Source organism: Dermochelys coriacea, chromosome 5 (assembly GCF_009764565.3).
Source record: "Dermochelys coriacea isolate rDerCor1 chromosome 5, rDerCor1.pri.v4, whole genome shotgun sequence".
NCBI classification, from domain to species: Eukaryota; Metazoa; Chordata; order Testudines; family Dermochelyidae; genus Dermochelys; species Dermochelys coriacea.
Genome location: NC_050072.1, coordinates 1,416,347 through 1,438,928, shown reverse-complemented (window position 1 = coordinate 1,438,928; position 22,582 = coordinate 1,416,347). Strand labels below are relative to the sequence as shown.

Sequence of the window (22,582 nt, the reverse complement as noted above, 5' to 3'; positions counted from 1 at the left end):
CCACACTATCAGAGGCTCGTTCACCTGCGCATCTACCAATGTGATATATGCCATCATGTGCCAGCAATGCCCCTCTGCCATGTACATTGGCCAAACTGGACAGTCTCTACGTAAAAGAATGAATGGACACAAATCAGACGTCAAGAATTATAACATTCAAAAACCAGTTGGAGAACACTTCAATCTCTCTGGTCACTCGTTCACAGACCTAAGAGTGGCTATCCTTCAACAAAAAAGCTTCAAAAACAGACTCCAACGAGAGACTGCTGAATTGGAATTAATTTGCAAACTGGATACAATTAATTTAGGCTTGAATAGAGACTGGGAATGGATGAGTCATTACACAAAGTAAAACTATTTCCCCATGGTATTTCTCCCCCCCACCCCACCCCCCACTGTTCCTCTGATATTCTTGTTAACTGCTGGAATTAGCCTACCTTGCTTGTCACCATGAAAGGTTTTCCTCCTTTCCCCCCCCTGCTGCTGGTGATGGCTCATCTTAAGTGATCACTCTCCTTACAGTGTGTATGATAAACCCATTGTTTCATGTTCTCTGTGTGTGTGTATATAAATCTCTCCTCTGTTTTTTCCACCAAACGCATCCGATGAAGTGAGCTGTAGCTCACGAAAGCTTATGCTCTAATAAATTTGTTAGTCTCTAAGGTGTCACAAATACTCCTTTTCTTTTTGCGAATACAGACTAACATGGCTGCTACTCTGAAATCTCCTCACTGTCTTGTAGCCGGGAGGGTCAGCTCATTCCCTGGGCTGTGGGTCAGAATTCGCCCAGACCAGCACCTGGGTCCCCCCTTTTCAGCAATATCTTTTAATGCTCCAAAGTTCCACCCTGGTTCGGTGCTAAGACTCTTCGATGCTCAGTGAGCCAGAAGGTCTCGTCTAGACCCAGGTAATTAATTGTCTTTTCCCCTCAGGTGCCGAACAATTCCTACCTCTGCTCTTGTGCACCAATCGCTGCACGAGACACCAAACACAGATCCCCTCTAGTTCCTACCCCAATTATATCCAGTACCTTTAATTTCACACTCCCCAGGGGGCACACAGGACGGGGGAGGACCAAGAGACAAGCCAGAGGGAGCGCTGATTCACAAGACAGCCTGATGTAGGGGTTGAGTGAAGGGGGGCGTTGGATTTCTTGGGGTAAGGGGGATTTGCCCCATTTGACCTTCACTTTTCTGGGTCTCACAGCAAGCTATTGCTAGTTGGTTTAACACCCATAACTCCCATGCTCGGCCCTGGCCCTGCGTTCACACACGGGAGACAACAGGGCACCCGGCCCAGGAAAAGGGGCAGTTAGTCTTGCCTGGGGCTGGCAGGGCTGCTCAATAGCTGGCCCAAGAGAGACGGGAGGCTGCCCCACAAGTGACTTATGAAGGCTGTGGAGGGAGGAGCTCACAGCTGGGGGATCCCCAGACAGGCCCAGGGAACCTTAGCGCAGTCAATGCTCCCACGCGAGACGCCCGCCTGGCGAGATGGGCCTATTGCACCTCATGGGCTCTAGCTCCAGGGGCAGTGAAGAGTTTGGGTCGGGCATGGGGGGGGGGAGTTGCAGGCAAGCGTAATCGCTACAGACAGGCAGCTGTTCTGACACCTCCCCTTCGCACCCGCTGAGCCCATCTCACTCCATTAGCCATTGCTCCAGCTCACCAGGCATCTCGCTTCTTCTCCTGACTGCCCCCCAGCTTGCCCCAGGAACTGGTCCCTGCACTGGGCGCCGTAGCCTGGGTGCAGCCACACGCGAGACCGGCCTCTCGCACTCTGGGCAGTGTGACACTGCAGCAGGCAGCCAGACACGGCCAGACACAGCCTCACGACGCGCCAGAGGGGCCGGGGCCTGCTTCGGCACCGCCTGGCACCTGGGGATGTGGCAACGTTTCTCGCCCCTCTGCACGGGTATGTACAGTGGTGCAAGGGGCTGGCTGGTGAGGAAGTGGGCACACAGCTGGAGCCAGTGCCCTGGAGTGGAAAGGCCCTGTACCCCCTTCCCCGCTCCGCCCGAGCCAGCCCTTCCCCACCGCGAAAGGCCCTGTACCCCCTTTCCAGATCCCTCAGCTCCTGCATTTCCTCTCTCTACTCAGACGTGTTCCTTGGTGCCCAGCCTGGCGTGAGGAAGCGCCAACACTGAGCCTTGGGCCCTTCAGGGCGAGCAGAACCTCCCCATCCCTCTGAGTTCAGGGGCCTCTGTTCATCCTACGATCCCCGGGGTGGGCCCCGGCTGCTCTGCCAATGGTGCCGAGAGGAGCGGGGTCCTGGCGCTGCTCTGCAATGGGCAGCCGTGCTGGGGGCCGCGTGTGCAGAGCCAGGTCTGGGTGTCACGGAGTCACCGCGGGAACGGCTCTGGAGGAAGTTAGACGACTCTGGGGCAGCGTCTCCCACCAGGCACCTCTCCTGGTCACCCCAGGAGCTCCCTGCAGCGAGTCCCCCTGGACGGGACTCCTGGGGAGCCTCACACCTGCACAACCCTCCTCCCCACTACAGCTGGATACAGGGCCTCGTCTCCACCCCGCGCCCTGCCCTGGCCCCACTCGCAGAGCCCAAAGGGGGGACACATCAGCCCAAACCGGGCCCTGAAGGGAACCACTGGCCACCTGCTCTGCAGGACTGAGCAGCACCCCAGCCATCCCTGTGGAGAGACTCCCGAGCCGGCTCGCTCCCGGGGCCTGGGGAGCAGGGGCTGGAGCCTGGCTCCTTGCAGCAAGGCGCTGAGCCATGTCTCTGCCACGTGTGGGGCAGCAGGGGGTGTTCTGGGATCTGGGGCACTTAGTGGGACCAGCAGAGTCGTAGTTGGTGCCCATCCCCCATCCCCCGACAGCTGGGGACCCTGCAGGCGGGGCCCTGGGTGCAGCCTGCCAGCCAGAGGCTGTGCCGTTCCTACCTGCAGCTCTGTGTGCCGGCGCCTGGATCGTGCAGTAAATATCTGGGGTGTCCGAGGGCTGGAGCTCTGGGGGTGGGAGATGCAGAAGCACACTCACTGCGCTGAGCTGGCAGGAGGGGGCCAGAGCAGGCCGCAGACAGGAGAGGCAAGACTAAGTGGCAGCATGTGGCTGGTGCCCATCCTTGGAGGGGTGGGGGGGGCATCACCCCTACTCCCCATGGTCCCTGGTGTTGCTGGGAGCTAATACTGGTGGCACTGGGAGAAGCCTGGGGAGAGGAGCTGCCTGGAGTACAACGACCCTGGCAGTCAGCTCCTGGCCCAGTGGAGACGCCCAGAGCTCCTGCCACGACCATCCACCAGCCGCCTGCCCCAGGGAGAGGCGCCGAGGGTGGCCAAGGGCTAGTCAGCGTTAGCCGTGTGCTGCCAGGGAACGCTCCAGCAGGTGCCCTCCAGATGCAGCAGGGCACAGGGGTCTTCAGAGGATCTGTGGCCTGGGTCTGGCCCTTAGCCACCACCCACGCCCAGTAATCCGGCGGAACAGGGCAGACTGTCCGCAGTCGGGGCAGGGGCAGGCCAGGGCCAGCCCGCCCTGCTCCAAGGCCTGGCCCCTAAGCAGGTAGTTCAGGGAAGGATACCCAGACCCAGCTGGCACCGGGGCCAGGCACCTAAGCCAGGGGACCATGGACTGAGGGTTATAACGCTTAGTCAGGGGAGCCTGGAGCAGGGACCTGCAGGGAAGAGCCCGCGATTGACCCTGGGTGCAGCAGGCTGGCGACACCAGCCAGGGCTCAGGGAGGAGGGCTGTGGAGACCCTGGCCCGAGGCAGGAGTCGGAGCCCCGGGGCTAGGCAAAAGTCCCTCCAGAGAGGTGTGGGGTGGGAATACCCCTGGCAGAGCTCCCCCCCAGGGAGGGGCAGGAACGACCATGTTACTAAATCCTGGGGCAGGGGCCAGGGGAGCTGAGGCAGGCTGATGGAGCCGCACTGCGGCTGACATGCTCCGGAGCTGCTCCTTAGGGCACCGGCCAGCGCCAGATGGCTCAGGGATAGCTGTAACCTCCCCTGACTCCCACTGTCTGGGGGGGCTGGACTCCCGGCCCAGGGCAGGTGGGAGGTGTGATGAAGTGGGACTGTTCTCAGTGTTTTCTCTGAATATTGTGGGGATGCCTCAGTTTCCCCTAGGCAGTTCTTAAGTCTCTAGGGGGTGGGATAAGGGTGTATGATCCTTGCAGAGCCCTAGAGGGCAGGTGGGGGCAGGGGCTGGACACAGAGAATGGCCGACACCCTGTTTCCTGGCCACTGATGGCCTGGCCCTTCCCCCCTGCAAGGTGAGAGCTAAAGGGTTGGAGAACAAAGGAATCCGGTGCCCTCCTGACCCGGGAAAGGGACAAGGCCCAGAGGAGGGGGGGCTGGAGAGAGTTTCAGTTTGGGGCTGGCTGGGGACATGGAGTGAAGTGCAGACGAGGCTGTCTGGCTCACTGACCCCCAAAATGGACCCAGCTGTTCTCTGCACCTACAAGCTCTATGTTAGACCATGTTCCTGTCGTCTAATAAACCTTCTGTTTTACTGGCTGGCTGAGAGTCACATCTGACTGCGGAGTTGGGGGGCACGACCCTCTGGCTTCCCCAGGACCCCGCCTGAGCAGACTCGCTGTGGGAAGCGCACGGAGGGGCAGAGGATGCTGGATGCTCCGAGGTCAGACCCAGGAAGGGGGGAGCCGGGTGAGCTGTGTGTCCTGCAGACAGGCTGCTCCCAGAGAGGAGACTCCCCCAGAGTCCTGCCTGGCTTCGTAGGGAGCAGCTCCAGAGCATCGCCCGGGGACTCCGTGGCAACTGGTGGCAGAGGTGGGATGTACTGCACCCCGTGGATGGCGCTTCCTGCATTAAGTGACTGGGAAACAGTAAAAGGGGAATTGACGAAGACCAGGCGTGCTGAAGGCTCAGAGAGGAGTGGTTTCAGGGGACGGTTAACCCCTGGGAGTGTGTGACCAGCGAGAAGGACTGTGCAGTAATGGGGTCCCCCTGGGGACTGCGGTGAGCAGTCTCAGGAGTGGAGGAGTTTGCAGCTCGACCCTGGCAAAGAGGTGGTGACCTCGAGAAGGGCTGGCACACTCGGGGTTCTCCCTGGAAACCGTGGGGAGCTGAGAGCCCACAGGCCTGTGAGTCCACAACAACTTGGGAACAGCAGAGTGAGGGCCTGTCACCATCTCCTTAAGAAGGACTGTGAGAGACAGCGAGAGCCCGAGAAAGAGCTGCAAAAGCAGCAGCAGCATGAACTGGCGATGGTGGAGCGGAGAGGCAGAGGGGACCTCCCAGGGGTGAGCGGGGCTAGACCCCGGGGTGCCAGTTCCGCAGGGAACCTCCATACTAAATTGCTGCCCCTGGTTAAGGATGGGGGGGATGTGGAGGCCACCTCACTGCCTTTGAGCAGGCTGGCGATTTGAACCAGGGGGACCCTGCGGAAAAGCCCCGGTGTCTAGCTCCCTTGCTGGGTCCCAAGGCCATAGACTCCGTCAGCCAGATGGGTGGGGAGGTGGACAGGCTCCCACTCCTGACCTCAACCTATATGTCTGTGTGGAGTTTCCTGGGCTCAGGCCCCTCGGACATCCAGTGGGAGCGGAAGGGGATGGTCAAGGGGGAGACATTCCTGGGGTGGCGAGATCCTGGGACACAGAGACCTGTTGTCAGGCCCCTGGTGGTGCAGCCTCAGATGCTGAGGGGCTGTGTGAGGTGGGTGAGGGTCCCAGGGATGAAGCCCCTCACCCTGCCTATGGCCCAGATCCCTGTGCAGACACAGGAGGGGTGGGGCTGGCTGGTCGTTGGGGTGCTCCAGGATATCAGCTGTGAGACCCTGTTGTGGGGTGACTGTGTCTCTTTGGGACAGGATCCAGGCCCTGCTCCTGTAACGGCCAAGGGTTTGAATTTGAATTGAGGGAACCAATCGGTGGAGAGGGAAATGGTCAGTGAAAATGCAGATGACCTGGCTGGCAGCAGGGAGGAGCTGCTAGGCTCAGGGTACCTGCCTGCCTGTAACCAGAGCCCTGGGGCTGGGTGGGACAGAGAGATGTTCCCTGGCCCCCTGCACACCAGAGAGGGGGCTCATGCTGGCTCTGATGCAGTGAGGAAAGCAGCGAGCTCGCTGCCTACCCCCACGGGGACAGTAAGGGCAGCGCTGAGCACAGTGGGAGCTGAGACCCCAGCTGAGGGGGGGAGACACAGGCAGGGCAGGGCATCTGTGTGGAGTGGCAAGGTGCTTGGTAAGGGAAGTTTGGATGAGCCTAGGCAGCCTTGTGAGCTGTGGCTTTGTCTAGTCAGCAGTTGGGGAAGGTGAGGAGAGTGGAAGACGAGTGTCCTTGGACCTTAACTGTTAGCTGGGTGGAGAATTGGGACAGGGAAGGAAACGTGCCTGTGTCTGTCGGGGGTATTGACTTGCCTGTGGAGGGAGCTACCCCGGTCTCCAAGCAGTTGTCTGTGAACAGCCCTGTGTGCTGGGACCAGGGGAATGATCCCGAGCTGTGTGTCTGGGAAAGGAGAAAGTGTCTCCGGCTCTTCTTTGTCTGTGGAGCGGACAGAAGGGGCCTTTCAGCCTGTGATGGTGGAGAATAGTGCAGTTGTCTCAGAATTGGTTCTGGATTCAGTTGATGCCTAGCAAGGGAATGGTCCTAAGTTTGTGTCTGCTCCGGAGACTGGCCCTGTAACTAGGTCGCATCCAGTTAGTGTCTATGTAAAATCCCAGAGACCAGACAATTCTGGTGCTTGTATTTTGCCTGTTGCTAGTGTGTGGCTGGGAAAGGCTGTAGCAACTCTGTCTAATCAGGGTGAGATCCTAGCCAGGGCACAAGGAGAGCAGAAAGGTGATTTGATTGTGTTACCTCCTGAGGGTGTGGAAACCTGTAGCAAGAAGGAAAAGATTCCTGAACTTGTGTGTGGCAAAGGGAAGGAGAAGGCTTCTAACCTTTTATCTAGGAAGTCTGTCAGTTTGCCTGAAGGGGGATTGTGTAGGAATCTGCCTGATGGGCCAGAGGTGATTCTGGATGTAAGTGAGACCCAGAAAGAGCCTGTTGTTGCTCAGGAAAGTGTTTTTCTAGGGCAAGCCCTAGGTGAAGAGGGTAAGGGCAGAATTTCTGTGAAGGGTGAATTGTTGCATAGAAAAGCCCCTAGGGAAAGGAATCCTCATGGAGTCTTTGCAAGCAGTTTACTGCCACTGAAGGGTGGGAAAGTGATTTAATCAAGAAAGTTTCAGTTCCTAACTGCCAGAAATTTTCTGTTGTGAATGAAGCCACTGACTTTCCGGTTGAAAGATCCAGTGTGGATAGCTTTGAGAAGATCTCAGATGGAGTGAAAGCCGTTAAGAAAGTTGAACAGTCCTATAACCAAGTGGCTGTGTTTGGCCAGCTTGTTGGGGAGACAAGGTTGTAGAGAAAGGGATGTCTCCATGCTAGTTCTGTAAGTGAACAGTATGTGGCCCAGGTCAAGATGGGGGCTCTTAACCAAGAGAGCCCGAATTGCAGCCCTCCAGACTGGAGCGCTGGGGGAAGACCCGATCCCAGTTTGACCCCCGGGGTTTTGGGGTGGCAAAAGGGCACGGGCCGCAGAAACCTTCCCACATGTGGCATGCGAGTGCTATCGACCAGCCCCGACCTAAGGGAGTGCGTGAAACTGGAAAGGCATAAAACTGGAAGGGCCTGGTGTAACTTCCACCGAGGAATAGGAGAGATGCTGGGGCATCCATGGGAACATTGGTGGGTTCGAACTTCCCCAGGTCATCAGCTAAAGTGACCCCACTCAGTTCAGTCTCAAAGCGGGGAGAGATGTGACAAGGCGGGACTGTTCTTAATGTTTCCTCTGAATATTGTGGGGGTGCCTCAGTTTCCCCTAAGCAGTTCTTAAGTCTCTAGGGGGTGGGATAAGGATGTATGATCGCTGCAGAGCCCTAGAGGGTAGGTGTGGGCAGGGGTCTGGACACAGAGAATGGCCGACACCCTGTTTCTTGGCCACTGGTGGCCTGGCCCTTCCCCCCTGCAAGGTGAGAGCTAAAGTGTTGGAGAACAAAGGAACCAGGTAACCTCCTGGCCCGGGAAAGGGACAAAGCCCAGAGGAGGAGGGTCTGGAGGGGGAGTCAGTTTGGGGCTGGCTGGGGACATGGAGTGAAGTGCAGAAGCAGTTCTCTGGCTCACTGCCCCCTGAAATGGACCCAGCTGAGGGGTCCTGTTCTCTGCACCTACAAGCTCTGTGTTAGACCATGTTCCTGTCGTCTAATAAACCTTCTGTTTTCCTGGCTGGCTGAGAGTCCCGCCTGACTGCAGAGTTGGGGGGCAGGACCCTCTGCTTCCCCAGGACCCCGCCTGGGCGGACTGGCGGTGGGAAGCGCACGGAAGGGCAGAGGATGCTGAATGCTCCGAGGTCAGACCCAGGAAGGGGGAAGCCGGGGGAGCTGTGGGTCCTGCAGATAGTCTGCTCCCAGAGAGGAGACTCCCCCAGAGTCCTGCCTGGCTTCGTGAGGAGCAGCTCCAGAGCATCGCCCAGGGACTCCGTGACAGGAGGGTTGCATAGCCTAGTTCCTGCTCTTTCACTGCCTGGGGTTTCCTGGGGAACAGCTGTAAAAACTCCAGAGCCCTGAAAACCGGGGGCAGCTGCAGCTCAGGCCAAGGATCTAAGAGCCTCATGCGACCCTAAGCCCCAGCGAGTCCGACAGGCCAGACCACTCCTCCAAAGGGAAACTGGGTCCTGTGGGCAGCCGATGGGATGCTACGTATGTCCGCCTTCCCCGCCTGCTGCAAGGCCCCCCCACCGCCACATGTTCGAGTCTGGCTGGGAGGGACTTGCTCTCCTTCTCCACGCAACTCAGCCCCGTGGGTGGAACCCAGGAGCAGGGGACGCGGTGGGTGTGGATGGCTCCTACCTGTGTACAGCGCATCCTCCGTGTCCTTGGCAGGGCGGTTCGCCGAAGCCTGGCATTTCCTGGGGACAGCGGGAGGGATGCCCTGAGCTGATGGGACGGGGCCGGCGCAGTCCCCCCACGCACCCGGCTGAAAAGGAGCACTGCGGGAGGGGGAACCTCTGAGCAAAAGGCCCGGCTGGCTTTCTACACCTTGTGACAGCACAGCGCTGGTGCATTGGGGGTCCCTGTGCTGGGTTGGGCGGCCAGGGGCCCCAGGGGCTGTGGTGGAGGACAGGGACGGACCCCCTGCCAAGCCCCTTGCTCATAAAATGCCCTTACTGCAGTTGGGCCCATTGTGCACAGAGCTGGAGGCGTCAGAGGTCAAAATCCCAATACCCGTCTACCCCAGGGCTGGCTCAGGCGCGGCGGGGGGGAGCTGAGCTGCTAGCCACGCCTGCAGGGATTCCTTGCCGAGCTCCTCGCGTGAGCACAGCCTGCAGGAGACGCAGCCGGCCCCAGAGAGCTCCTAACCCCCGTGGAAACCAGAGGGGCCAGTGGGTGTAACAATGCCTAGGGCAGGTGAGGCGCAGGCTGGGCAGGGGGCAGAGTAGGCCAGGCGGGGACAGGGTAGGCAGGGTAGACAAGATGGGGGTCAGGCTAGGCAAGGCGGGGACAGGCTAGGCTGGGGGCAGGCTAGGCAAGGCGGGGACAGGCTAGGCTGGGGGCAGGCTAGGCAAGGTGGGGGCGGGGTGGGCGGGGGGCAGGCTAGGCAAGGCGGGGCCAGAGTGGGCTACACAGATTAGCTGTGGGCACAATGAGCAGTTTGGGAAAGCCCCTCCCAGGTAGGAATAAACCTACAGCCAGGAGGGCTGGGATGGAGCAGGAGTCCAGGCAGGCTGGGACCCACTCAGTCACACTGACCTGGAGAGCATGAACCACAGCAGCAGGGCCCCTGCGACCAACAGCACCAGTACCACCAGCACTGCCACGGCTACTGCCAGGCCCCCGGACTGGGGAGTCTGGGCCTCTCCTGCAAGCAACAGAACCAGAACCAGTGGGCATGTGGCAGACTCCTTTCTAGTTGCTGAGCCAGCCTGCAGCTCGCGGGTCCCTGGCAGAACCACGGCATGCACAGTGCACAGCTGCCATGGGACATCAGCCAGGCACAGAGCGTAGCCAGGTGCCCAGGACAGACATTGGCACCTGCCATTACCCTAGTTAGGGCAGGGACCCCAGGTGTGACCCACATGGCCACTCCCAGCCCTTTCAGACTGGGTGTGTGTCATTTGACAGCGGTGCCCCGAGGCCCCAGCCAGGCTCCAGGCCCCGCTGCACTGGGTGCTGCACACACATGCAGGGAGGCAGCCCCTGCCCCGAAGCGCTTGCACTGGAATAGACAAGGACAACGAGGGGGAGAGGGAGAGAAGTGAAGTAATTTGCCCGAGGTCACACAGATGGTCCACGGCAGAGCTGGGCCTAAACCCAGCTCACTCTGCATGCTGGTGCTGTCCCCTGGGCCGCCCAGCACCATGTGACCCAGCATGCAATGCTTCACCTTGGACCACACAGCCAGGCTGAAGCCAGTGCTGGGATGGGTGGTCTCTGTGGTATGACCGTCAGATCAAGCCTGAGCACAGCTTGCTGGAACAACTGGTCACTGCGGGCAGTAGCTCCCTGTTCGAGGTGAGGGTGACTACAATCTGCCCCCTTCTGCCCAGCTGAGTGGCCCTTGGGTTCCAGGTGATTTCCACACTGCTGGGTGCCCAGGCTAAGTGTCATGATGGGGCTGGCTCTACCCACCCCTGGGGTGCTGACCTCGTCTTTCAGGTTCGGGGGTGAGCCGTCTGCCCCCAGCATGGCAGAGCCCGTTTGTCAGGGTCCAAACTAGTTCTACTCAGCTGTAAACAAGAGTTCCTAATAAAAGGAAGGGTGTGGAGGGGATTTCTCCCTGGCACTGGGTCAAAGCCAAGCCACAACGGGCTGCTTACCGACGAAGAAGTCATAGTGCACACAGCTGAATTTCTCCATCTATGGAAGAGACAGAGAGGGATGAGTCCAAACTAGCCATTTCTATCAATGCCTTGTGATCCCTGAGATAAGGGCTCCAGGCACGGATCGCTGCGTGCTTCACAAACATAATTTCTAGGGCTGTCAAGCCATTAATCGCGCTGTTAAACAAAAACAGAATGCCATGTATTTAAATATTTTTGGATGTTTTCTACATTTTTAAATACATTGATTACAATTACAACACAGAATACAAAGTATACAGTGCTCACTTTAGATTTATTTTGATTACAAATATTTGCACATAAAAAAACAAAAGAAATAGTATTTTTCAATGCACCTCATACAAATACTGTAGTCATCAAAGTTGAATTTACAAATGTAGAATTATGTACAAAAAATAACTGCATTCAAAAATAAAACAATGTAAAACTTCAGAGCCTACAAGTCCAATCAGTCCTACTTCTTGTTCAGCCAATCTCTTAGACAAACAAGTTTGTTTACATTTGCAGGAGATAATGCTGCCTGCTTCTTGTTTACGTCATCTGAAAGTGAGAACAGACATTCACATGGCCCTGTTACAGCTGGCGTTGCAAGACATTTACGTGCCAGATGCACTAAAGATTCATATGTCCCTTCATGCTTCAACCACCATTCCAGGGACATGCGTCCATGCTGATGATGGGTTCTGCTTGATAACAATCCAAAGCAGTGCGGATTGACGTATGTTCATTTTCATCATCTGAGTCAGATGCTACCAGCAGAAGGGGATTTTCTTTTCCGGTGGTTCGGGTTCTGTAGTTTCTGCACCGGAGTGTTGCTCTTTTAAGACTTCTGAAAGCATGCTCCACACCTCATCCCTCTCAGAGTTTGGAAGGGTCAAGTGCTGTAGCTATCTTTAGAAATCTCACATTGGTACCTTCTTTGTGTTTTGTCAAATCTGCAGTGAAAGTGTTCTTAAAATGAACAACATGTGCTGGGTCATCACCCGAGACTGCTAGAACATGAAATATATGGCAGAATGCGGGTAAAACAGAGCAGGGAACATACAATTCTCCCACTAGGAGTTCAGTCACAAATTTAATTAACACATTTTTTTTAAACGAGCATCAGCAGCAGGGAAGCATGTCCTCTGGAATGGTGGCCAAAGCATGAAGGGGCATAGAAATGTTTAGCAGATCTGGCATGTAAATATCTTACAATGCTGGCTACAAAAGTGCCATGTGAACGCCTGTTCTCACTTTCAGGTGACATTGTAAATAAGAAGCAGGCAACATTATTTCCTGTAAATGTAAACAAACTTGTTTGTCTGAGCGATTGGCTGAACAAGAAGTAGGACTGAGTGGACTTGTAGGCTCTAAAGTTTTGCATTGTTTAGTTTTTGAGTCCAGTTATGTAACAAAAAATATCTACATTTGTAAGTTGTCTTCATGATAAAGAGATTGCACTACAGTGCTTGTATGAGGTGAACTGAAAAATAGAATTTCTTTTGTTTATCATTTTTACAGTGCAAATATTTGTAATAAAAAATAATATAAAGTGAGCAGTGTACACTTTGTATTCTGTGTTGTAATTGAAATCAATATATTTCAAAATGGAGAAAAACATCCAAAACTATTTAATAAATTTCAATTAGTATTCTATTGTTTAAGAGTGTGATTAAAACTGCGATTAATTGTGATTAATTTTTTTAATCGTGATTCATTTTTTGAGTTAATTGGGCGAGTTAACTGCGATTAATCGACAGCCCTTATCTCCCTGTAAGATATTGTACTGACTTTACAGATGGGGAAACTGAGGCAGAGCCAGGCTCAGTGACTTTGCACCTGGATATTACGGGGGTTGATGCCCTAAAATCCTAAAATTAGCTCAAATTAGAGAAAATAAATTCTATTACTTCAGTTTTGCCCAGGTCACACAGCAAACCATCAGCATGGCCTGAAATAGAACCCAGGAGTCCTGAGTGCCAGCCTCTTGCTCTAACCTTTAGATAATACTCCCTGCAATGTCTCGGCCTGTGGATGGGCTTCCAAGGGCAAATGTTGGAAGCCCCATCTCAGGAGTGTTAGCTTTGGGCTGGACAAATCCTAACAAAAGGGACCAATGGAGCTTGTGGGGTGGGCGAAGGACGGACTAGATGTGACCCACTGTGGAGGCCGTTTCCAGCCTCCACAGTGCATAGGGGCAGAAGCGGTATCCCACCCACAGGGGCCATCCCGCTGCACTCCTTGGAGCATGGGGTGGCCAGCCAGGTCCTCCCCGTCTTTGATACCCCAGCCCTCAGCTGCCACCTCCCAGCCTGCCCACTGCAGCATGGGCAGCCCTGAGCGAAGCCACCCCTGGCCTGGGAACCCCAGAGGAGTGGTCAGCGTGCCAGGGGAATCGAGAGCTACCTGGTTCCAACGGCTGATGACACGCACCACAGCCGTGTAGTTCCTGTGGGGGCGGAGGGGAGCATTGTAGTACCCATAGTGATGGGCCCCGTCGCCCAGCACAAAGTCAGTCGGGCCTGTGAGGTTGTGCGCGGGGAGCACGGCAGCCAGGTACATGTCGAGCTCCAGGCTGGAGTTGAAGGGCTGCAGACCTGGTGAGCAGCAGGCATCCACTTCGCTGCCATTCTGCATCGCAGATACAATGATCTGATACTCCCTGCAAGAGAGGGGTTAGCCAGGTGGGGGCTGAGGGGAAATGGGGGAACTGAATGGGGCAGAGGAGGACTTAGTCAGATGGGGGCTGAGGGGGAATTGAACGGGGCGGGGAGGGTTAAGCCAGGTGGGGGCTGAGGAGTGATGGGGGAACTGAACCGGGCAGGGGAATGGAGTTAGCCAGATGGGGGCTGAGGGGTGACAGGGGAAATGCAGGGTGATTGTCAGGGAAAATTCCTGCCGCAGGCTGGTCCAGGCTGGGGAACCTTCTGGGAATGGGGGAGCCCATCGCTGGGTGTTTATCACAGACTGGACAAAGCCGTGGAGAACAAACCTCCCCAGCCCATCCCCCTAGTGCTAGTCACCCCACCCACGGGGGCTGGTCTGAGGTTTAGGTGAAAGCCCCTTGGGGAAGGGGCCTGGGCGTCCCATTCCCTCTAGGAAGTGCCCAGCACCCCTTTGGGCGCTATACGACACACACGTACTAATAATGACCAGCAACACCTCCTGACACCTTCCAGCCACGTGACCGCAGCCAGGCGCTGCTGGCGCCCAGGCCGGGGTGGTCTAAGCGCACCCCCGGGCGTGGTGACGTGCTGTGTGTGGCTGAGGCCTCTGGCTGCAAAGACCTCTCGCTGATTCCAGGGGTGGGTTTCCTGCGGTCACAGCAATACTCCCTGCCTGAGCTGCCTGTACCTGATGGGTCCATGGAGCCCAGGGAGGGGCTGCAGGGGGAGCAGAGCCGTCCCGCTCGACGGGGAGATGCTGTAGACGCTCAGGGCGGTGACGCTGGGGGGGATGGCTGGCTCTGCAGGGATTAACCAACAGGCAAAGCGTCAGCGGGCAGCATCGCATGCTGTCTGGGGAGACAGGAAGGGCCCATCTGACAGCCAGAAGCACAGAACTGCCCTGGAGCTAATGCCGGGTCTCAGTCTGCACCAACCCATTTTGGGGTGCTGCCAGGCATGGCTCAGGAACACTGTCAGGCTGTCTGGGCATAAACACCCCTGCTCCTGCCCATGCTGTGCCTGCCCTGGGGTTAAGGGAGTGCACAACATGGAGTTGTGCCCCATGCGGGCCCAGCATGTAACGCCGCACCCTGCTCAGCTGGGCCTGCGCTCTCCCTGGGACACAGTGCCGTGGGAAAGGAGAGGGGCCGGGAGCCATGCCAGAGAGCTCAGGGAGTTGCTTTTGGTCCGTGCCCTGGTCTTCGGCCCCCTCAGACTCATCCTAGAGCAGGGAGGCCCCTACCAGAGATGTTGGTTTCAAAGTCCCAGCGTGACTCCTGCCCAAGGCCGGCAGCCGTCAGGCCCTGGATTGTCACTGTGTAGTTGGTCCCGTGTCTCCAGGGGTGCAGCAGGTACTTGGTGACCGACTGATTCACTCGCAGCTTCTCGACCTCGAGGAAACTGCTGTTGTACTCTCTGCTGGCCGTGATGTTCAGCTAGAGAAAGGAACGCGGCTCTGGAGAGGAGCGGTTCTGACCCCCAGCCCCACCTGACAATGGGCACAAGCCCCACGCTGCAAGGAATTGTCTGAGCACCCCTCTGCCAGCAGGGACTTCACCCTCCTTCTCTCCCTCCCCTGCCCCAGCATGGCAGAGCTGCCCAGCAGCACGGGGAGTTTCTTCTTCCTCTGTGGCAGCCAGCACGGCCACCTGGGCAGCAAAACGGGCATTGCTCAGGTAGGGTGCATGCCCAGGGCCGCTCCCGCTCACAGGGGTCCCCCATTTGTCAGTGTCCCCCGGGGAAGTGCTGGGGCATGGAGCTGCATGCTGTGCCAGGCAGGGGACGGGCGAGAGCCCGCAGCACAGGGGCACGGAGCTGCTTGTTGCACTCGCAGGATCTGGGTCAGAGCCTGCAGCACAGGGGCACGCAGCAAGATGTATGCAATGCTGGAGACAGGAGGGATTGGGTAGTTTTAAAGTCCCAACCGGCCATAAAGGGGGAAAGCTCAGGGAGGGCCATGGAGCAGCTGGAGAGTGGGGGCGAGGTGCCCCTCGCTCTGGGGCAGGGCTCGACGCTGCGGGAAGGGCAGCAGAGATGGATAATGACACCTGGACGATGCCCCCTGAATCTCCCTCCCTCTCTCGCTGTCCCTGCCCACTCAGACTGTGCCCCGGGCTGAGACACCCTCCAGAGGCATCCCAGCGAGTCGCTGGCCCCGGTACCTGGTACCCGACGATCTCCCCTTTGCAGGGCGGCAGCTGCTTCCACATGAAGGTTTTGGTGCTGGGATCCAGCGGCTCGATCTCGGGTTGGTCTGGGGCTGAAAGCGAAGGAATCCCGGGTCACTGACTAGGCCCAAGGATGAGACACAGTGTGCAGAGCACTGTGGGGTTGGGGTGGGCTCCCGGCACAGGGATCACCGTTCTGGGTGGTCCCGGCAGCAGGAGGGTGAGGGCCAGGCCCTGCCACCTCTCCTGGGCAATGCTGGCTGGCTGGGCATGAAGAGCTGGCAGCGCCTTACAGCTCCTCCCTGACAGCCCCTGGCAGCCGAGACACAGAGCTCCTGTCCCTGCCTCGGCTGCACGAGGGGCTCAGACACCACAGTGAGGGGCGTGGTACCGGGACTGGACTGGATGGACAGATTGCTGGGAAGGTGGGCAGCCGACCAGCTGGGCTAGGGCACCTAGTGACTCCTCTCCCAACCGTCCCACTCCTGGGCCTTCAGAGCCCCAAACACACTGTGGGATCCCCCCACACCGAGCCTCAGGTTCCAAGCTCACCCCACAGGCCTGTCCTGGGGAGATGGGGAGGGAGATGGGGTTGGGGGACTCTGTTTGCTGTAATGAGCCCCACACCCCTTTCTCCTGAGCCTTCAACCTCCAGGCAGGGCCCCGATCACCAGCTAAGTCTGCTCAGTTGCTCGGACAGGCAGGTTGAGTTGCAGAGCGACAGGGGCCTGTCTGCCCCCATGCTCAGCACCGAGCCCACGTTTCACAGCCACAGGGTGACTCCCCCACCTCCCCTACCTGTTTCACTTGTGCGGACCCGCTGGCTATAAAGGACGGTCGCTGGGTAGCCCCCAGAGATGGTGACTGTGTAGGAGGTGAAGGGGTGCAGGGAGCTGCACGTTACTGTTCCTTCCAGTCCCTGTAACGGCTGCTCGCTGGTGGTGTGCTCTGGTCTCCAGCAGGGGCCTGACAGGGGTCCATCCAGCCAGCATTGGGCTTGTATCTTCCAGCTGCCCTGGCAGGATTCGGGGGGTTCACAAGTCCAGCGCAGTTTGATGGTGGTGGGTGAAATCTCCAGGGCCCCTGGGATGATCCGGGGGGTCACTGGAGAATAAGCACCAGCATGAGGGTTACTTTCCTGATCCTTCCGGACGCACAGAGCTCTGCAAAGGCATTCCAGTCAAATAGCCCCTACTCCCCACCCACAGCGGGGTGAGAGGCCAAACCCACCAACATCTGAGCTCCTCGGGTGGAAGGCACCACAGAGGACACAGGATTACCATCAGTATCGCCCAACTGAGCCCCGGGGGGGTTCTGATCCAAGCCTGATTTCCTTTTCTTCCAGGCAACCTCACCCCCTTTGCAAACACCCCCGGTGCTCCCGTCGGTACCTCCGTCGCTTGGCAGCCAAGCAGGACACAGCCCTTTGAGGGAGCTGGACTCTGGGGCTTCCCTGCTCCAGGGGACATGCCGGCTGCAGTGAAACAGGGACGCAGCCCATGGAGACGACAGGTGCCTTGAGCCATGCGGTCCCGAGCGGCAGCAGAGTGCATGCTGGGATTGTCAGATCTACTGACCGGACACGCAAAGTCCAGTTACTGCGGGTGGGGGCGGCAGGGAGGTGCTGAGTCACCACCCGCGCCAGACCCTCCTCAGCCGGGGCTGCCTCCTCCCTGCCTCGGGCGGCTGCAGCTCCCAGCGGTGGCTCCGCAGGCGAGTCCCTCCCCACCCGGGCAGGGGAGACAGGGGAATAGCAGCGAGCGAACGGGGGCTGGGTCTTGGGGGGAAGGGGCAGAGCGGGGGTGGTTCCAGCACTCCTGCTGGACTGTGCGGTTTTTAAATATTACCCAAGAGGCCACTGACAGTGCATTGAGGGGCTCTTGAAAATAGGGGGTGCTGCTGGGGCTCCCAGGGCGCGGCTCCCTGTCAGAGGGGCCGGACATGCCCTGGGGCAGGGCTGGTTTATGGCCCAGGCACTGCAGGCACGTGCCTAAGGCCCTCTCACGGGATGACGACAATCCCAACGCTCATTAAAACACTGCTTCTAGCCCAGTGGGCTGCAAAGAAGAACTTGAAAAGTGCCCTGAGTGTGAGTGATGCAGTGATGTCTGCCTGAGTCTGCAGACAGCCTTGATCCGGGGGGTCTGTAGCTGGGCGCACCGGGTGGAACGGGGAGAGCTTAGACTGAACAGCAGGACAAATGTTTGGGAGCAGACCGGCCCCTCCTGCTCCAGGACGTGAGCCAACCTCTGACTGGGGGGTGGGGACTCTCCCTGGGGCAGGTGACCCCATCGCTCCCTCCTGGGGCATTCCTACCTCTCTGTCTGAAGCTGCTAGTTTGGACCCAGGATCCGGGGCTCAATGGAGCACAGCTCCGGTCCAGCCTGGCGCTGCCTGTTTCTGTGACAGACGTCCTGACGGGGACACCCCCGCCCCCAGGTGTGGAATCCTCTCTGGGGGTGTGGAGGGAGCAGTTAACACTAAGCCACTCAGATCACTGGGGAATCCCCTGTTGGGAACAATCCTGCCCTGGCCTGCGGATGGGCTGGCTGGGCCCCAGGGGGCTTTGCTGGCTCCAAGTGCTACAAGTCTTTAAAAAATACCCTTAAAGCCCCCCTCCCATCCCCCCCAAATGTGCCTTGGCCTCGTGGGCTCCTCTTGCAGGCACTGACCCCTGACCTCAGGCTTTCCCCGCTCCCCTGCTCTGTGCGCGCCCAGACAGTTCTCAGTTACCCCATACCCCAGCTGGGTTTCCAGCCGCGTGAGCAGGGAGCTGGCCAGGGCCGGGAGCCGCTGTGTCCTCACTTACCCGCACAGGTAACGTTCCCTCTGGTAGGGCGCCATGTGCCCCGGTCCCACACTGCCCAGTAATTCCGGGTCCGACTCCATCTCACACATCTGATCACAGAGAGCGAAGCCTGGGACCCCCCCAGAGCAGCTCAGCCTCGTCTGTTCATTCTGGCCATAAAACGGCCAGTCTGGCACAAACCGGAGTCTGGGGTCCCACTGGGGCCTGGGGCATTTCTCTGCCAGAGGAAAGGGGGTGTGGTGTTAGTGAGGGCTGGGGCAGCCCGGCTGGGAGACGTCTGACGCTGGGGGATAATCACCCAGGGACGGGCTGGCACCCCCTCGTCTGGGCCATTTAAAACGAGGGCCGGAGCACGAGGCCTGGCCTGTGGAGCCCTGCGGGGGTGGGGGTCGAACCGGGCTTTGCCGGCTCTCACTGGTCCGACCCACAGGCTCACTTGCCCCCTCTGTGGGGCAGGTCCGTGAACGAACTCAGCCGCTTGTGGAAGCACCAGGGGTCTGAACACACTGGAAGAACCCGGCTGGGACGGGGGCTGACCCAGGCAGCTCGTGGTGGGGGCGGTGAGGCCACGATTCAGCCACAAGGCTCCTTTGGGAAGGTTTATGCCCTTGGGCCATCGCCCTCTGCCCAGCCTGGGGCTTCTCCTGCCTCCGGCACACGCCCCCCGCAGGGCGCGACCAGGGCCTGAGCGGTCAGGCAGGGCAAACGCCCACCCCGACGGCTGGGGTCCTGAGATGGGAACTGGCCCCTGGGTGCTGCTCTCCTGGCAGCGGGGTAATGTCACCGAGAGCAGAGACCTCCACCCCATCCAGCTCCCTGAGGTCCATGGACCTCGCACCGGCTCAGAACCTCGCAGGGGACCTCAGGTCCTGGGTTCGAATCCCCCCAGTCCATCCTGCAGCCCATCTGTGCAGAACTCACCCACACAGCTCACGTGGCTCATGTCCCACTCCACGCGCCCAGGCCTCTCCGTACACTGCATCCAAGCCGAGCGCCCCTCGTACTGCTCCTGGAGGCAGGTCACCCAAACCCTCTCGCCAACGGCAAACTCTGTCCGTGCGGACACAGCAGAGACCGACGGGGGCCAGTTTCCTGCCGTCGTACAAACCCCTGGAGGGAAAAAAATGCCCAGTCTCCGCAAATCCCTCCCTCATGACCACTGCGTCCTCCCATCCCAGCAGAGCGACCTGGACTGCGCCCCACCCTGGGAGGGGGCACCCAGAGCTGATACCGCTCCTGCCCCATAATCTTGTGAGAGGGGCTGTCAGCCCATCTGCCCAGGCTGGGCCCCACCCCCGTCACCTGAGGGATGCTGACACCTGTTGGCCTGTGCCCCATATCCCACCGCGTCTCCTCCCCGTTAGCCAATGTCCCTCCCCCACACCCCAGACCACGAACACCCCAATATGCCCGTCTGGGTCCCCGTGCTGCACACATCACTATGGCAACTCAGCTCCTGCCCCAGTGTCTCCATAGCACCTTAGTGTCTCCTGAGCCACCCACCTGCCCCTGGCACCCAGCCCCTGGCACACCTGCCTGGGTAACATCTGCTCCCTCACCCACCTGCCACCTCTGTCCCCAGACAGATCCCAGCCCCTGAGCGCCCCTCCCCACAGCCCTCTGCCCGCTCCTGGGAGCTGCTCCCCGAGGACCCCTCCCCCTTGAGCAACCCCTCACTTGGGCCGAGGAGCTGGGGTCACGGTCACACCAGGGCTGAATTCAGATTCTCCACTCTCTGAACCCTGCCCCGGAGCATCTCGGCCTCGTCTCCCACGTCCCTCCAGGCCCAGCCTCTCGGGGCTTTGCCACTGCGTCCTTTGCCCGAGCCTGCCATGCTCTCACCTGGGCCCACAGAGCCCGGCTGGGTCTGGCGCTGTCCCTGCCTCCCTCCTCCACCAGTGACCCCGGATCCCGCGCTTACACCCCGCTGGGTCTGGACCCTCTCCCTCCTCCGCCAGTGACCCCGGATCCCGCGCTTACACCCCACTGGGTCTGGACCCTCTCCCTCCTCCGCCAGTGACCCCGGATCCCGCGCTTACACCCCACTGGGTCTGGACCCTCTCCCTCTTCCCTCCTCCCGCCAGTGACCCCAGTTCCTGTGCTCACACCTCGCTGGGTCTGGATCCTCTCCCTCCTCCACTAGTGACCCCGGATCCTGCGCTCACATCCCGCTGGGTCTGGACCCTCTCCCTCCTCTGCCACTGACCCGGGACCCTGTGTTCACACCTCGCTGGGTCTGGCCCGTGATTTACACCGCAGGGGGTGTTCGCAGAGGGAGCCTCGTTTCAGGCTTGCCAGAGACAAGGGGACACCTGTCACTAGGACACAGGCTGAGACGCCAACATGGACGCCAGGGCTAGTGCCGGGAGAGTGGCGGGGGGCGCGAAGGCCGGTCACTCGGGACCAGTGCAGGTGGCAGTCCCACTCCAGACACTCTGGTTCCAGTGTCTAGTGCATCTGATCATAGGCTGTGAGGGTCGGTACCCCGCAGGGCAGCTCCATTTCACCAAGTCCCCTTGGCTGTAAAACTGCTGCTCAAGGGCGAACTGGACCCTGGTGTCCCTCGTTTCTGGAGCTTTACACTTTTCTGTTCACAGGAGTAAGACGATGGGGGTGAGGGGTCTGAGACACGGTTTAAACAGAGGTCTCTTGGGGCACCTTGGCTGAGCCATGTGCGCTGTTACCACACCACAGGCTGTCACATCCGGAGGGCTCTGGGCCCTGGGCTGGGCTGGCTGGTCTCCGACAGATTTCACGCCCATGGGCTGTTATTATCCTGACTGGTGCATTCATCACCCACGCCAGGATTCAACGCCACGCGCTCGGCTGGGGAACTCAGTGTGTGGGAACTCATACAGATACAGACAGACATCATCTTCCTCTCCAAATGCAAACAGATGGACATCATACCAAAAGGACTGAAGGTAAAAAATCCATTACAATCTACATACCACACAGACTATGTGACAGCTTGTGCCGCACACTCTCAAAGAAACTGTGGAACCACCTGATCAACATCCTCTACAGCAAACAGGGAAAGATGAAGAATGAGCTCTCAAAACTGGATACTCTCATAAAGAACCAACCTTTCACACAAACTTCCTCGTGGATGGATTTTACAAAAACTAGACAAGCCATCTACAACACACACTTTGCTTCTCTACAAAAGAAAAAGGACACAAAGCTATCTAAACTACTACATGTCACAAGGGGCCACAACAGTGGTTCCCGTAACCCACCCAGCAATATTGTTAATCTACCCAACTATACTCTTAGCCCAGCAGAAGAATCTGTCCTATCTCGGGGCCTCTCCTTTTGCCCCTCCACCCCCCACGAACATGATATAGTTCTGTGGTGACCTAGAATCCTATTTTCGATGTGTCTGAGTCAAGGAATGTTTCCAACACACCTCTAACCAACATATTAACCCACAGAGACCTTCCTACCAACACTACAAAAAGAAGGATTCTGGGTGGACTCCTCCTGAAGGTCGAAATAACAGACTGGACTTCTACATAGAGTACTTCCGCCGACGTGCACGGGCTGAAATTGTGGAAAAGCAGCATCACTTGCCCCATAACCTCAGCCGTGCAGAACACAGTGCCATCCACAGCCTCAGAAACAACTCTGACATCATAATCAAAAAGGCTGACAAAGGAGGTGCTGTCGTCATCATGAATAGGTCGGAGTATGAACAAGAGGCTACTCGGCAGCTCTCCGACACTTTCTTTTGGTAACTCTCAGTGGGATCAGAGGGTAATGGCTTGTAGAAACTACAGCATTTGCTCAAGAAACTCCCTGAAAAAGCACAAGAACAAATCCGCACAGACACACCCCTGGAGCCCCTACCTGGGGTATTCTATCTGTTACCCAAGATCCATAAACCTGGAAATCCTGGACGCCTCATCATCTCAGGCATTGGCACCCTGACAGCAGGATTGTCTGGCTATGTAGACTCCCTCCTCAGGCCCTATGCTACCAGCACTCCCAGCTATCTTCGAGATACCACTGACTTCCTGAGGAAATTACAATCCATCGGTGATCTTCCTAAAACACCATCCTAGCCACTATGGATGTAGAAGCCCTCTACACCAACTTTCCACACAAAGATGTCTACAAGCTGTCAGGAACAGTATCCCCGATAATGTCACGGCAAACCTGGTGGCTGAACTT

The 22,582-nt window shown here is 58.1% G+C and overlaps 2 protein-coding genes across 5 annotated transcripts in view; both read right to left on the bottom strand.

Annotated features, from left to right (window-relative positions):
• Positions 1–679: 679 nt before the first annotated feature.
• On the bottom strand, positions 680–16,633 carry LOC122460407 (receptor-type tyrosine-protein phosphatase mu-like). The gene is made up of 9 exons (XM_043515205.1): positions 16,399–16,633; positions 15,595–15,692; positions 14,676–14,868; positions 14,121–14,232; positions 13,173–13,428; positions 10,761–10,800; positions 9,694–9,802; positions 8,794–8,852; positions 680–2,959 (listed from the first exon to the last, which is right to left on the bottom strand). Exons 2-9 carry the CDS (start codon positions 15,640–15,642, stop codon positions 2,331–2,333), a joined length of 1,446 nt encoding a protein of 481 aa, XP_043371140.1. The 5' UTR covers positions 15,643–15,692; positions 16,399–16,633; the 3' UTR covers positions 680–2,330.
• LOC122460406 (complement factor H-like) overlaps positions 16,567–22,582 on the bottom strand; it is a 21,113-nt gene continuing 15,097 nt past the window's right edge. For 2 of the 4 annotated variants that reach the window (XM_043515201.1, XM_043515202.1), the window contains 4 exons: positions 20,814–20,996; positions 19,331–19,519; positions 18,410–18,626; positions 16,567–16,704 (listed from right to left, as the gene is read on the bottom strand). In XM_043515201.1, the coding sequence (XP_043371136.1) occupies positions 16,635–16,704; positions 18,410–18,626; positions 19,331–19,519; positions 20,814–20,996 (659 nt within the window). In that variant the 3' untranslated portion in view covers positions 16,567–16,634. The remainder of the gene's footprint in view (positions 16,705–18,409; positions 18,627–19,330; positions 19,520–20,813; positions 20,997–22,582) is intronic. The other 2 variants (XM_043515203.1, XM_043515204.1) reach the window with 2 other exon arrangements.